The sequence below is a fragment of the Camelina sativa genome, chromosome 13, assembly GCF_000633955.1.
Source record: "Camelina sativa cultivar DH55 chromosome 13, Cs, whole genome shotgun sequence".
In the NCBI taxonomy this organism is placed as follows: Eukaryota; Viridiplantae; Streptophyta; class Magnoliopsida; order Brassicales; family Brassicaceae; genus Camelina; species Camelina sativa.
This window is the reverse complement of record NC_025697.1, coordinates 12,227,543-12,241,842: the sequence shown is the minus strand read 5'-3', so window position 1 is coordinate 12,241,842 and position 14,300 is coordinate 12,227,543. Positions and strand designations below refer to the sequence as shown.

The 14,300-nt window shown below is 35.9% G+C and overlaps 2 protein-coding genes across 5 annotated transcripts in view; both read left to right on the top strand.

The window, feature by feature from the left end:
• Positions 2,536–5,977, top strand: LOC104738168 (protein RRC1-like). Its single transcript, XM_019234552.1, has 12 exons — positions 2,536–2,610; positions 2,709–2,841; positions 3,015–3,060; positions 3,282–3,342; positions 3,442–3,576; positions 3,694–3,810; positions 3,907–4,072; positions 4,685–4,797; positions 4,982–5,053; positions 5,471–5,692; positions 5,785–5,884; positions 5,952–5,977. The coding sequence occupies exons 1-12, from the start codon at positions 2,536–2,538 to the stop codon at positions 5,975–5,977; spliced, it is 1,266 nt and encodes a 421-aa protein (XP_019090097.1).
• LOC104738167 (protein RRC1) overlaps positions 5,985–14,300 on the top strand; it is a 10,043-nt gene continuing 1,727 nt past the window's right edge. The window contains exons 1-11 of one of the 4 annotated variants that reach the window (XM_019234975.1): positions 5,985–6,028; positions 8,597–8,709; positions 8,894–8,965; positions 9,383–9,604; positions 9,697–9,755; positions 9,864–9,948; positions 10,055–10,192; positions 10,533–10,607; positions 12,529–12,678; positions 12,763–13,502; positions 13,987–14,150. In XM_019234975.1, coding sequence (XP_019090520.1) covers positions 5,986–6,028; positions 8,597–8,709; positions 8,894–8,965; positions 9,383–9,604; positions 9,697–9,755; positions 9,864–9,948; positions 10,055–10,192; positions 10,533–10,607; positions 12,529–12,678; positions 12,763–13,502; positions 13,987–14,150 — 1,861 coding nt within the window. In that variant the 5' untranslated portion in view covers position 5,985. Of the gene's footprint in view, positions 6,029–8,596; positions 8,710–8,780; positions 8,800–8,893; positions 8,966–9,382; positions 9,605–9,696; positions 9,756–9,863; positions 9,949–10,054; positions 10,193–10,532; positions 10,608–10,700; positions 10,720–10,813; positions 10,886–11,302; positions 11,525–11,616; positions 11,676–11,783; positions 11,869–11,973; positions 12,112–12,453; positions 12,679–12,762; positions 13,503–13,986; positions 14,151–14,300 lie in introns of those variants that run through there. The other 3 variants (XM_019234976.1, XM_019234978.1, XM_019234977.1) reach the window with 3 other exon arrangements.

Below are 14,300 nucleotides of genomic sequence, written 5' to 3'. Positions count from 1 at the left end.
AATTTAAAAAAAAAAAAAAAAAACTCTCTTTTTCTATACCATTTTTGCAATAATTTCTTATTGTGTTGTCCATTTTCAATAATACATTATTTTAGGTACAAAATAACTAAATTCTAAACCTTAATTTTTAAATATTAAACCCTACCCTTTTAAAATTATATCTAAATGTAAAATAGGAAAATACAAACTTAAAATAAAATTCAAAAATTAATTTAATATATTATAATTGTGTAAAAAAGAGCAAAAAAGAAAATGGCCAAAAAGGTTATTTTTGAAAAAGGTATTTACAAAAGGGCATTTCTATCAATTTCTCTTATATCATATGATTTTAGGTGATTGAAATTTTGTTTTTATTTAAATAAAAAAATCCATTTAGATAATTATTTTATTTATATAATTATGAATTTCAAATAAACAGATAATAATGTATGAAATTGAGTTTATTCAAATCATGACGCATGTTAAGTAAAGTTCCTAGTTATCATTTTTTTTTTACCTTTTTAGTTGTTTTTAATAATATATTTTTAAACTACAAAGTAAAAGAAAAAAATGAAATAACTAAAATATATTATTGTAGTTTAAAAATATATTATTAAAAACTAATGTTTAATTTATATATAAAATTTCATTTTTCCAATTTGATTTGTTATTTATTTTTGAGATTTTGTTAGAAATGTCCCTTTTGAGATATTATTTTTCAAATACCCATTTTTGGTTCTTTTCATTTTTATCGTCTTTTGTACAATTACAATATGCTAAATTAATTTTTACAATTTTTTTAGGTTTGAGTTCTCTACTTTACATTGACGGAATAGTTTTAAGGGGTATGATATAGTATTTGGTGTTTAGGGTTTAGAATTTAGTCATTTGGTATATAGAAAATGTGTATTTTTGAAAATAGACACCATAAAAAGGTATTTTTAGAAGATAAAAAATGATATTTTGAAAAGTGACATAGAAACAAGTATTTTTCATTTTTTGAAAATTAGAAATGTATTTTTCCTTTTTATAAAATAACTAAATTAAAGAGATTAATATTTGACATTTTTATCTTCAATGACTTTTTATCATTAGTGATGATATAGCCATTGACAAAAATAAATCACAAATTTCTAAAATATATTTATCATATCAATTGTATCAGAAATAACCAAAATAACATGGACAAAATAGACAAATATATCAGAAAACCAATCGCACTCTAATATTTAATATATGGTATTATGAAAACTTGTACAAATTTTGTGGTGAATTTTAAAAACTAATTAGGCGAGTGATGTTGATAAACTTAGCATAGACCAAAATAATCAAATTTCTAAATATATGAAATCACGAATTAACTAACAAACTCTAATTCTAATATGTAAAAGTGAATATAAGAGACCTACTCTAAATCACTCTCTAGCTCTCTAATTTCCTATTTCTCTTATTAAAAAGAGTAAACTAAATAGTAATAATTTAAATTTGTTATTTACCACAGATTATATGTTGTTATTTCTGATAAATATATATTTTCTCTGTTTCATTTAGATAGAAATCGATATACAAATACGCGAATGGAAAGAAAAGTTGGAGAAATTGGGCTGAACTTCATCAATAATAATTTGGGGTTTTTTTTGGAACTATATTATGATTACTGCTCTTATTGATTTCAGATCCCTGCGTATTTTACACACAAACATGATAGACAACATAGTGAGGAGAGTAAACCAAACTTAATTCGATCCGTATTAAAACATGTTTGGGATGCTTGCTGGACTTTGGACTTAATGAAGAACTTTCAATCCAAGAAGTCATGTATATCATGGAGAGAAAAGCAATGAATGATGTGGTGGTGATGCTTTATATAGGTAAAAATTGATATTAAAGTACGTGAATGAAAGAAAAATAAAATAATTTAAATATGTGGGTACACTATATTATTTCAAAACTAATGAAATTGTTTGAATCTCATATAATTTCTTAAATAAATGAATCAATAAAACTTTGTAATCTACGGTATAAAGATTAAACCATCGACAAAAAAAAGAAAAAAAAAATTAAACCATCAAATTGCAGATAAAAAAAATGCAATGAGAAAATAATTTAACAGAATTTTTTTGTGTGGAATATCAATGTTTTTTTCTCTCTGAAGCATTATCAATAATTAAACTTCGAAATTCCACAAGAGACGACTGAATAAATTTGATTGAATAATGAATATTATGATTTATTTTCGTGTTAAAAAAAAAGAGAGAAAGTAATAATATTATGATTTATCTAATATTTTTTTTTTAATTTATTCAATCTGTTTTTTTTTAAGCTCGTCCTGTATGTGTTCTCTCTTCAAGCCCTAGCTTCTTTGATCAATCCATCGTCACCCTTGTCGATTCCTCCAAACCCTAGTTTTAAATCCGAATCAGAATCCCTAGTTATCGTATCTTTCTACTTTGATCTTTCTCAATCCTCTATTAGGAGGCTTCCCAGTCTCGTCAACGAGGGTTTTAGCCAGCGCGCGGTTACAAGCTTCCCCAAGAGAAGTTGGATGCTGAAAAAATGAGTTCATTCTCGATTAATCGAAAGAAGACGCCATTCCAGAAACATAGAGAAGAAGAAGAAGCTCGGAAGAAGGTTTGTATCTCTTCCTTGTTCATGAGTTGAAATTTCAATCGAATTTGTTCATGGAAGATTGATTTAATCGATGTTTTTTTTTTCGATCTTTATCGTAGAAAGCTGAGGACGAAACGGCTCGTTTGTATCAAGAATTCGTGGAATCGTTTCAAGGAGATAGTGCAACTACTAAGACTTTTGTTCGAGGTGGGACGATTAATCCAGGAGAGAAGCCTAAGGTTGATTCTGAAGGTTAGTCTTTGAAGAGAATGCTACGGTGTTGTTGTTACCCTTGCCTCTCTTTGTGTGTACTTTTTTTTTTTTGTTTATGGGTGTCAAAATGGTTAGAGCGATGCTTTGATTATATTGGGAAACACATTAATAAGAGTATGGACCTTTTTTTTCTATGCGTTCGCGGATGGCAGGTGAAAAGTCCAAAGATGGGGGTTCCATTTCAAAGAAGGGGAGTAGGTAAAACTGATTGCTTTCGTTTTCGTGATTTTGTTGATGAGTATACTACTTTTGGTATGCTTGTTACATGGTTGAGTAGAGTTCCATTAGCTGAGGTCTTCATGCTTTATTGCTAAACGTTGGGTCTTAGGAATGATGTTCTTTGGTTATTGCTTGATAAGTTGGAAATCCTTGTGTGTATTCTTGTGTATAGAAGATTATCTTTCACGTGATCTATGCAGGTATGTTCCCTCTTTCCTTCCACCACCACTGGCGTCTAAGGGTAAAGAACCGGAGAAGAAGGTTAGTAGCATGGCTTTTGTCACTGTAAATCTCTTTTTGAATGGGTTCTTTGTTTGAAGCAGCAATGGGGTTGTAAATTCATTTATTTCATCTTTCTAGAGGGAAGAGGAGAGGCCTAAGGAAAGAGAAAAGGGAAAGACTCGAAATATAGATCATTTCATGGAGGAGTTAAAACGCGAACAAGAAATGAGAGAAAGAAGAAACCAGGATCGTGACCGTCAGGGCGATAACTCGGTTAGTTCATCATACTCTTGCACTCTCTTCATCGGTGGTCTACTCTCATATTAACTCTGGCACTGTTTTTTAGAGCGATATCCCCTGCTTTCTGTACTAAAATTATTCTGTCTTCAGCCATCTAGCCGCTTTGATGAGCTACCTGATGATTTTGATCCCAGTGGAAGGCTAGGATCGTTTGACGATGGTGACCCACAAACTACGAATCTCTATGTTGGGAATCTTTCCCCAAAGGTATTTTTGTTTTCTTTTCTTACTTGGATTCATGTGTTGTTTCTCTTGCCAACAATTTCTTAATATTCATGAGGTATAATCTATATGCTCACGTAGGTTGATGAGAATTTCCTTCTGCGCACTTTTGGAAGATTTGGGCCCATAGCTAGTGTCAAGATTATGTGGCCAAGAACAGATGAGGAGAAGAGGCGACAGAGAAACTGTGGCTTTGTTTCCTTCATGAATAGGGCTGATGGACAAGCTGCAAAAGATGAAATGCAAGGTTAGCTAGCCTCTTTTCCTCTAAGTTCTATTGTACTGGGCTAGAATCATTTGCTAGGTAATGTGTGATATATGATATAAAATCATTGAACAAGAAATGGCTTTAGGCTCTATACTTTGTAAAAGCATATTAGTTCGAGTACTTCACTTAAAATGGATAATTGTACAAGAAACGGCTTTAGGCTCTATACTTTGTAAAAGCATATTAGTTTGAGTACTTCACTTCAATAAAATTTGATTGGTTTTGTATGTGTAAAGCCTGTGTCAGTGTCAAAGAAATATGTGACCAATATTCAATACAAGGCATGCATTAGCATTTAGTTTTAGTCACTAGTACTGCCTTACTTTGGAACCTTTTCTTTTGTTTATTCATTGATGCAGTTTCTTCCGTCTCTTCTTTCTTCATCATTACTGCTTAGTGTTGGCACCATTTCTTTTCTTTTCTTTTTTGATTGATACATATACTCGGTGGTTGATCAATGTTAGAAACTAGTGACCCTTCTGGCACTATTGACTAGTCTATCTATGTTCCACTGGTTTTGTACTTACTATACATCCTGATTGCATGTGACAAAGCTAAAGAAAGTTATGAAGGAAATTTTCAATTTTACAGGGATAATAGTGTACGAGTATGAACTTAAAATTGGATGGGGTAAAGCAGTATCTCTACCATCACAAGCATTACCCGCCCCACCACCTGGACATATGGTTATTCGGAGTAAGGAGGTTTGTAATGCATCTTGTGCTGCTCTTCTAGATACATTTTTCTAAATCTATTCACTAACCTAAGCTTGGGCCTGATCTCTAAATTTAATGGTATTTCCTTGCCATTTTTTGCACAAAGTATATTGACTGCCAGTTTTATATCTGTTTAGTGTAACTATAAAATATCATCTATATTCTTTGGCAGGGCTGCAACTTGGTTTTTTCTGGTCAAACGGGTCCACCAATAACTTCTGTTCCAAATCAAAACTCTGAGCTGGTATGTAAACTTGGTTACACTTACACATGGCTTGAATTGGTTCTTTATATGTTATTGATATTCTAGGAAGGCGTTGAATTACTTTTTTTAGTTCAGAAATGGTACTGTTAAGTTCCAGGATTGATTGTTATTACTTCTTGAAGTAATGTTTGACGGAAGCAGAACTAAAAACCAAACTTGAGATCAATTCTATTTCTAGAGCATCCTCTACTTTCCCAGAACCCCCCCAATGGCCCCAAACCAGTGCCCAAATACTCAGAAACTTCTCAATACTTAAGGCTTCTCTCTTGTTTGTAAATGATCCTGATTCGACTAACTTGCTGATGTGGCACATGTAGTTGACGTCTTGACGACACTCTTATCCGCTACCTATCTTTAGTAATCATATTCCAAATGAACCTCTCTTTCGTTGAACAGGTTCTTACCCCTAATGTTCCGGATATCACTGTTGTTACTCCTGAGGACGAGCACCTCAGACATGTCATTGATACAATGGCTCTCTATGTTCTGGATGGTGAATGTGCTTTTGAACAAGCTATCATGGAGAGGGGCCGTGGGAATCCAATGTTTAAGTTTTTGTTCGAGCTTGGCTCGAAGGAGCATACTTACTACGTCTGGAGACTCTATTCCTTTGCTCAGGTACATTTTGATTGTTATATAATTAGGTATATCTTAGATTCTCCTTAAGCTTTACATTTTCCTAAGCTGATGAATATTTTTGCGTTGTTTAGGGTGATACACTTCAAAGGTGGAGAACAGAGCCGTATATCATGATAACTGGTAGTGGAAGGTATTGTAACTTGCCGACGTTAAAACTGATCCGGGTGTTCGGTTGGGTTGGTTCACCTTTGCATATGACATCTGGTGTATTAACACTGTCTATTTACTCTTATTGCAGATGGATACCGCCACCTCTGCCTGTAANTTCCTTCATGAATAGGGCTGATGGACAAGCTGCAAAAGATGAAATGCAAGGTTAGCTAGCCTCTTTTCCTCTAAGTTCTATTGTACTGGGCTAGAATCATTTGCTAAGTAATGTGTGATATATGATATAAAATCTAAAAATGGATAATTGAACAAGAAATGGCTTTAGGCTCTATACTTTGTAAAAGCATATTAGTTCGAGTACTGCACTTAAAATGGATAATTGAACAAGAAACGGCTTTAGGCTCTATACTTTGTAAAACCATATTAGTTTGAGTACTTCACTTCAACAAAATTTGATTGGTTTTGTATGTGTAAAGCCTGTGTCAGTGTCAAAGAAATATGTAACCAATATTCAATACAAGGCATGCATTAGCATTTAGTTTTAGTCACTAGTACTGCCTTACTTTGGAACCTTTTCTTTTGTTTATTCATTGATGCAGTTTCTTCCGGCTCTTCTTTCTTCATCATTACTGCTTAGTGTTGGCACCTTTTCTTTGCTTTTCTTTTTTGATTGTTTCATATACTCGGTGGTTGATCAATGTTAGAAACTAGTGACCCTTCTGGCACTATTGACTAGTCTATCTATGTTTCACTGGTTTTGTACTTACTATACATCCTGATTGCATGTGACAATGTTAAAGAAAGTTATGAAGGAAATTTTCAATTTTACAGGCATAATCGTGTACGAGTATGAACTTAAAATTGGATGGGGTAAAGCAGTATCTCTACCATCACAAGCATTACCCGCTCCACCACCTGGACATATGGCTATTCGGAGTAAGGAGGTTTGTAATGCATCTTGTGCTGCTCTTCTAGATACATTTTTCTAATTCTATTCACTAACCTAAGAATGGGCCTGATCTCTCAATTTAATGGTATTTCCTTGGCATTTTTTGCACAAAATTTATTGACATCCAGTTTTATATCTGTTTAGTGTAACTATAAAATATCATCTATATTCTTTGGCAGGGCTGCAACTTGGTTTTTTCTGGTCAAACGGGTCCACCAATAACTTCTGTTCCAAATCAAAACTCTGAGCTGGTATGTAAACTTGGTTACACTTACACATGGCTTGAATTGGTTCTTTATATGTTATTGATATTCTAGGAAGGCGTTGAATTACTTTTTTTAGTTCAGAAATGGTACTGTTAAGTTCCAGGATTGATTGTTATTACTTCTTGAAGTAATGTTAGACGGAAGCAGAACTAAAAACCAAACTTGAGATCAATTCTATTTCTAGTGCATCCTCTACTTTCCCAGAACCCCCCCAATGGCCCCAAACCAGTGCCCAAATACTCAGAAACTTCTCAATACTTAAGGCTTCTCTCTTGTTTGTAAATGATCCTGATTCGACTAACTTGCTGATGTGGCACATGTAGTTGACGTCTTGACGACACTCTTATCCGCTACCTATCTTTAGTAATCATATTCCAAATGAACCTCTCTTTCGTTGAACAGGTTCTTACCCCTAATGTTCCGGATATCACTGTTGTTACTCCTGAGGACGAGCACCTCAGACATGTCATTGATACAATGGCTCTCTATGTTCTGGATGGTGAATGTGCTTTTGAACAAGCTATCATGGAGAGGGGCCGTGGGAATCCAATGTTTAAGTTTTTGTTCGAGCTTGGCTCGAAGGAGCATACTTACTACGTCTGGAGACTCTATTCCTTTGCTCAGGTACATTTTGATTGTTATATAATTAGGTATATCTTAGATTCTCCTTAAGCTTTACATTTTCCTAAGCTGATGAATATTTTTGCGTTGTTTAGGGTGATACACTTCAAAGGTGGAGAACAGAGCCGTATATCATGATAACTGGTAGTGGAAGGTATTGTAACTTGCCGACGTTAAAACTGATCCGGGTGTTCGGTTGGGTTGGTTCACCTTTGCATATGACATCTGGTGTATTAACACTGTCTATTTACTCTTATTGCAGATGGATACCGCCACCTCTGCCTGTAACTAGGACCCAGGAGCTCGAAAAAGAGTCTGCCAGCACATATGCAGCGGGAAGAAGCAGGGTAATCTTCTTGCAGTCTCACTTCTGTTTTATTTATTTCTTTTTTTTTTTGCTCGCCAAGTTGTATTTTGGTTGTGCGGAATATCTCACTCTGGTAAATTTTACAGCGTGCGGAAGTTGAGAGGACTCTGACCGATCCCCAGAGGGATGAGTTCGAGGACATGTTGCGTAACCTTACTTTAGAAAGGAGTCAGATTAAAGAAGCTATGGGTTTCGCTTTAGATAATGCAGATGCAGCTGGAGAGGTATTATATGTTAGTTATNAACCAATATTCAATACAAGGCATGCATTAGCATTTAGTTTTAGTCACTAGTACTGCCTTACTTTGGAACCTTTTCTTTTGTTTATTCATTGATGCAGTTTCTTCCGGCTCTTCTTTCTTCATCATTACTGCTTAGTGTTGGCACCTTTTCTTTGCTTTTCTTTTTTGATTGTTTCATATACTCGGTGGTTGATCAATGTTAGAAACTAGTGACCCTTCTGGCACTATTGACTAGTCTATCTATGTTTCACTGGTTTTGTACTTACTATACATCCTGATTGCATGTGACAATGTTAAAGAAAGTTATGAAGGAAATTTTCAATTTTACAGGGATAATAGTGTACGAGTATGAACTTAAAATTGGATGGGGTAAAGCAGTATCTCTACCATCACAAGCATTACCCGCCCCACCACCTGGACATATGGTTATTCGGAGTAAGGAGGTTTGTAATGCATCTTGTGCTGCTCTTCTAGATACATTTTTCTAAATCTATTCACTAACCTAAGCTTGGGCCTGATCTCTAAATTTAATGGTATTTCCTTGCCATTTTTTGCACAAAGTATATTGACTGCCAGTTTTATATCTGTTTAGTGTAACTATAAAATATCATCTATATTCTTTGGCAGGGCTGCAACTTGGTTTTTTCTGGTCAAACGGGTCCACCAATAACTTCTGTTCCAAATCAAAACTCTGAGCTGGTATGTAAACTTGGTTACACTTACACATGGCTTGAATTGGTTCTTTATATGTTATTGATATTCTAGGAAGGCGTTGAATTACTTTTTTTAGTTCAGAAATGGTACTGTTAAGTTCCAGGATTGATTGTTATTACTTCTTGAAGTAATGTTTGACGGAAGCAGAACTAAAAACCAAACTTGAGATCAATTCTATTTCTAGAGCATCCTCTACTTTCCCAGAACCCCCCCAATGGCCCCAAACCAGTGCCCAAATACTCAGAAACTTCTCAATACTTAAGGCTTCTCTCTTGTTTGTAAATGATCCTGATTCGACTAACTTGCTGATGTGGCACATGTAGTTGACGTCTTGACGACACTCTTATCCGCTACCTATCTTTAGTAATCATATTCCAAATGAACCTCTCTTTCGTTGAACAGGTTCTTACCCCTAATGTTCCGGATATCACTGTTGTTACTCCTGAGGACGAGCACCTCAGACATGTCATTGATACAATGGCTCTCTATGTTCTGGATGGTGAATGTGCTTTTGAACAAGCTATCATGGAGAGGGGCCGTGGGAATCCAATGTTTAAGTTTTTGTTCGAGCTTGGCTCGAAGGAGCATACTTACTACGTCTGGAGACTCTATTCCTTTGCTCAGGTACATTTTGATTGTTATATAATTAGGCATATCTTAGATTCTCCTTAAGCTTTACATTTTCCTAAGCTGATGAATATTTTTGCGTTGTTTAGGGTGATACACTTCAAAGGTGGAGAACAGAGCCGTATATCATGATAACTGGTAGTGGAAGGTATTGTAACTTGCCGACGGTGAAACTGATCCGGGTGTTCGGTTGGGTTGGTTCACCTTTGCATATGACATCTGGTGTATTAACACTGTCTATTTACTCTTATTGCAGATGGATACCGCCACCTCTGCCTGTAACTAGGACCCAGGAGCTCGAAAAAGAGTCTGCCAGCACATATGCAGCGGGAAGAAGCAGGGTAATCTTCTTGCAGTCTCACTTCTGTTTTATTTATTTCTTTTTTTTTTTGCTCGCCAAGTTGTATTTTGGTTGTGCGGAATATCTCACTCTGGTAAATTTTACAGCGTGCGGAAGTTGAGAGGACTCTGACCGATCCCCAGAGGGATGAGTTCGAGGACATGTTGCGTAACCTTACTTTAGAAAGGAGTCAGATTAAAGAAGCTATGGGTTTCGCTTTAGATAATGCAGATGCAGCTGGAGAGGTATTATATGTTAGTTATATTCGGTACATTTGAGTTTACGGAAGATCCTACAATTCATACATATCAGTCAAAGGCTTTTACATATAATTTAATCCTGATTTATTATAAAAATTTCTGAAGATTGGTTAATTTGTATGCAGTAGTTTCAAAATGCATTTTACACATAACATATTTAGAAAAATAACTTGTTATTAGACCAAAATCAGATGTTTTTCCAGTTGATTGTATCTTCAGATTTTTTTCTTTCTAGATACCACAAAGAATACTGAAATGAATTACTCGTTGTAAAATAGATATTCAAATGCCTTTCCCTGCTTATCTATGTGTACTTATTCCACAGGTTGTTGAAGTTTTGACGGAGTCCTTGACCCTAAAAGAGACCTCAATTCCAACTAAAGTTGCTAGACTCATGCTANATGGCTATTCGGAGTAAGGAGGTTTGTAATGCATCTTGTGCTGCTCTTCTAGATACATTTTTCTAAATCTATTCGCTAACCTAAGAATGGGCCTGATCTCTCAATTTAATGGTATTTCCTTGGCATTTTTTGCACAAAATTTATTGACATCCAGTTTTATATCTGTTTAGTGTAACTATAAAATATCATCTATATTCTTTGGCAGGGCTGCAACTTGGTTTTTTCTGGTCAAACGGGTCCACCAATAACTTCTGTTCCAAATCAAAACTCTGAGCTGGTATGTAAACTTGGTTACACTTACACATGGCTTGAATTGGTTCTTTATATGTTATTGATATTCTAGGAAGGCGTTGAATTACTTTTTTTAGTTCAGAAATGGTACTGTTAAGTTCCAGGATTGATTGTTATTACTTCTTGAAGTAATGTTAGACGGAAGCAGAACTAAAAACCAAACTTGAGATCAATTCTATTTCTAGTGCATCCTCTACTTTCCCAGAACCCCCCCAATGGCCCCAAACCAGTGCCCAAATACTCAGAAACTTCTCAATACTTAAGGCTTCTCTCTTGTTTGTAAATGATCCTGATTCGACTAACTTGCTGATGTGGCACATGTAGTTGACGTCTTGACGACACTCTTATCCGCTACCTATCTTTAGTAATCATATTCCAAATGAACCTCTCTTTCGTTGAACAGGTTCTTACCCCTAATGTTCCGGATATCACTGTTGTTACTCCTGAGGACGAGCACCTCAGACATGTCATTGATACAATGGCTCTCTATGTTCTGGATGGTGAATGTGCTTTTGAACAAGCTATCATGGAGAGGGGCCGTGGGAATCCAATGTTTAAGTTTTTGTTCGAGCTTGGCTCGAAGGAGCATACTTACTACGTCTGGAGACTCTATTCCTTTGCTCAGGTACATTTTGATTGTTATATAATTAGGTATATCTTAGATTCTCCTTAAGCTTTACATTTTCCTAAGCTGATGAATATTTTTGCGTTGTTTAGGGTGATACACTTCAAAGGTGGAGAACAGAGCCGTATATCATGATAACTGGTAGTGGAAGGTATTGTAACTTGCCGACGTTAAAACTGATCCGGGTGTTCGGTTGGGTTGGTTCACCTTTGCATATGACATCTGGTGTATTAACACTGTCTATTTACTCTTATTGCAGATGGATACCGCCACCTCTGCCTGTAACTAGGACCCAGGAGCTCGAAAAAGAGTCTGCCAGCACATATGCAGCGGGAAGAAGCAGGGTAATCTTCTTGCAGTCTCACTTCTGTTTTATTTATTTCTTTTTTTTTTGCTCGCCAAGTTGTTTTTTGGTTGTGCGGGATACCTCACTCTGGTAAATTTTACAGCGTGCGGAAGTTGAGAGGACTCTGACCGATCCCCAGAGGGATGAGTTCGAGGACATGTTGCGTAACCTTACTTTAGAAAGGAGTCAGATTAAAGAAGCTATGGGTTTCGCTTTAGATAATGCAGATGCAGCTGGAGAGGTATTATATGTTAGTCATATTCGGTACATTTGATTTTACGGAAGATCCTACAATTCATACATATCGGTCAAAAGCTTTAACATATAATTTAATCCTGATTTATTATAAAAATTTCTGAAGATTGGTTCATTTGTATGCAGTAGTTTCAAAATGCATTTTACACATATAACATATTTAGAAAAATAACTTGTTATTAGACCAAAATCAGATGTTTTTCCAGTTGATTGTATCTTCAGATGTTTTTTTTTCTAGATACCACAAAGAATACTGAAATGAATTACTCGTTTTAAAATAGATATTCAAATGCGTTTTCCTGCTTATATATGTGTACTTATTCCACAGGTTGTTGAAGTTTTGACGGAGTCCCTGACCCTAAAAGAGACCTCAATTCCAACTAAAGTTGCTAGACTCATGCTTGTGTCTGATATTCTTCATAATAGCAGTGCACGTGTTAAAAATGCATCTGCGTACCGAACCAAATTCGAAGCAACTCTACCCGACATAATGGAAAGCTTCAATGATCTGTATCGAAGCATAACTGGAAGAATTACCGCTGAGGCTCTAAAAGTACTGTCAGAAAGAAAAATTGATCTTTGATGGTTTTCCGTCCCTTGTAATATACTGTTCTAAACTCATTCTGAACTTTTGCAGGAACGGGTTCTCAAAGTACTGCAAGTATGGGCAGATTGGTTTCTCTTTTCAGACGCATACATATATGGACTACGTTCCACATTTCTCCGGTCAGGAGTATCTGGTGTTACCTTATTTCATTCTATCTGCGGTGATGCACCTGAAATAGAGAACAAAAGTTCCGTTGACAACAAGAGTGATATTGGTAAGATCAATCCAGATGCTGCGCTGGCAATAGGCAAAGGAGCTGCAAGGCAAGAGCTGATGAATTTACCGATCTCTGAGCTTGAGAGACGTTGCCGGCACAATGGACTGTCTCTTGTAGGAGGTAGAGTAATGATGGTTGCCCGGCTACTAAGCCTTGAAGACACAGAGAAACAACGTGGCTATGAAGCAGTGGATGAAATTTCAAAGCATCATCCGCAAGACCATTCAACTTGGGAAGAAGTTAAGAGTGAGCGGGAGCATATCAAGAACAGCTACGCAGAAGTTGAAATGAAAGAGCCTATGAATCTTCCTACGACAATACCAATCCCACAGCCTGAGCTGAAAGCCTTTGTGGCAAAAGAGAGGAATGACCTCATATTGCCAGCTTCAAAATGGGCGAGAGACGATGACGAAGCTGATGATGAACAAAAAAGGAGCTCCTCTTCAGGAAGTGACAATACTGGTGGGATAACTTTCAAGGCTGATGACGAGGATCTCAAGGGTAATGATTGTGTCCGCGCCCAACCTGACAATGGAATGGATGAGGAACAAAGGTATGATCAATGAATCTGTTTTTGGAAAGATATAAGGAAAGTAAATTAACCTGGCACAATATGGATAAAAAAAACACCAATTGCATTATTGCTTCATCTTGGTGCTTGAGCATCAAAAATAACAAAGAATAGCTCGAAAAGTTCCAGGAAAGAGGAACATCAGCGTAAGGGTAGTCTATATTAGTGAGGGATGTGTGTTCTTTTGAACTTAAAAAGATTTGGGGTTTATAGAGTACACAATATTTGGTATTTTAGCTCTTACCCTCTTAAGGTAGATAACTGATGCTATAGAAACTTTTGGGCATACGCATCAATTGTATATACCCGGATTTGTCGAAGCCCATAGTCACATTCATGAGTTGGCACCGATACTGTAATGTTTACAAGAAAAGATGAGAACTTACCTTAACTAGAAGTTGCTATTCAATTGTATAATTTTAAGCTCGGTAGACTTCTCCCTTGACCTGTTTTTTTGTTACTGCAGACAAAAGCGTAGACGCATAGAAGTTGCTTTAATAGAGTATCGTGAAACTCTTGAGGAACAGGGGATGAAAAACTCCGAGGAGATAGAGAGAAAAGTAGAAATCAACAGAAAAAGGCTTGAAGTTGATTATGGCTTATCAGGACCTAACGAGGGCAACAGAAATCGTAAGTTCTTACTTCACTCGCATCAAACATATACTCTTCTTTTGTTTTGGGAAAGGTTGTTATTTTTCTCCATGTCCATTTGATGCAACAATGGGCGAAACTTGTCCTACTTTCTTAAACTTAGGGCAAGTATTTGAAGCCAGTTTTTTT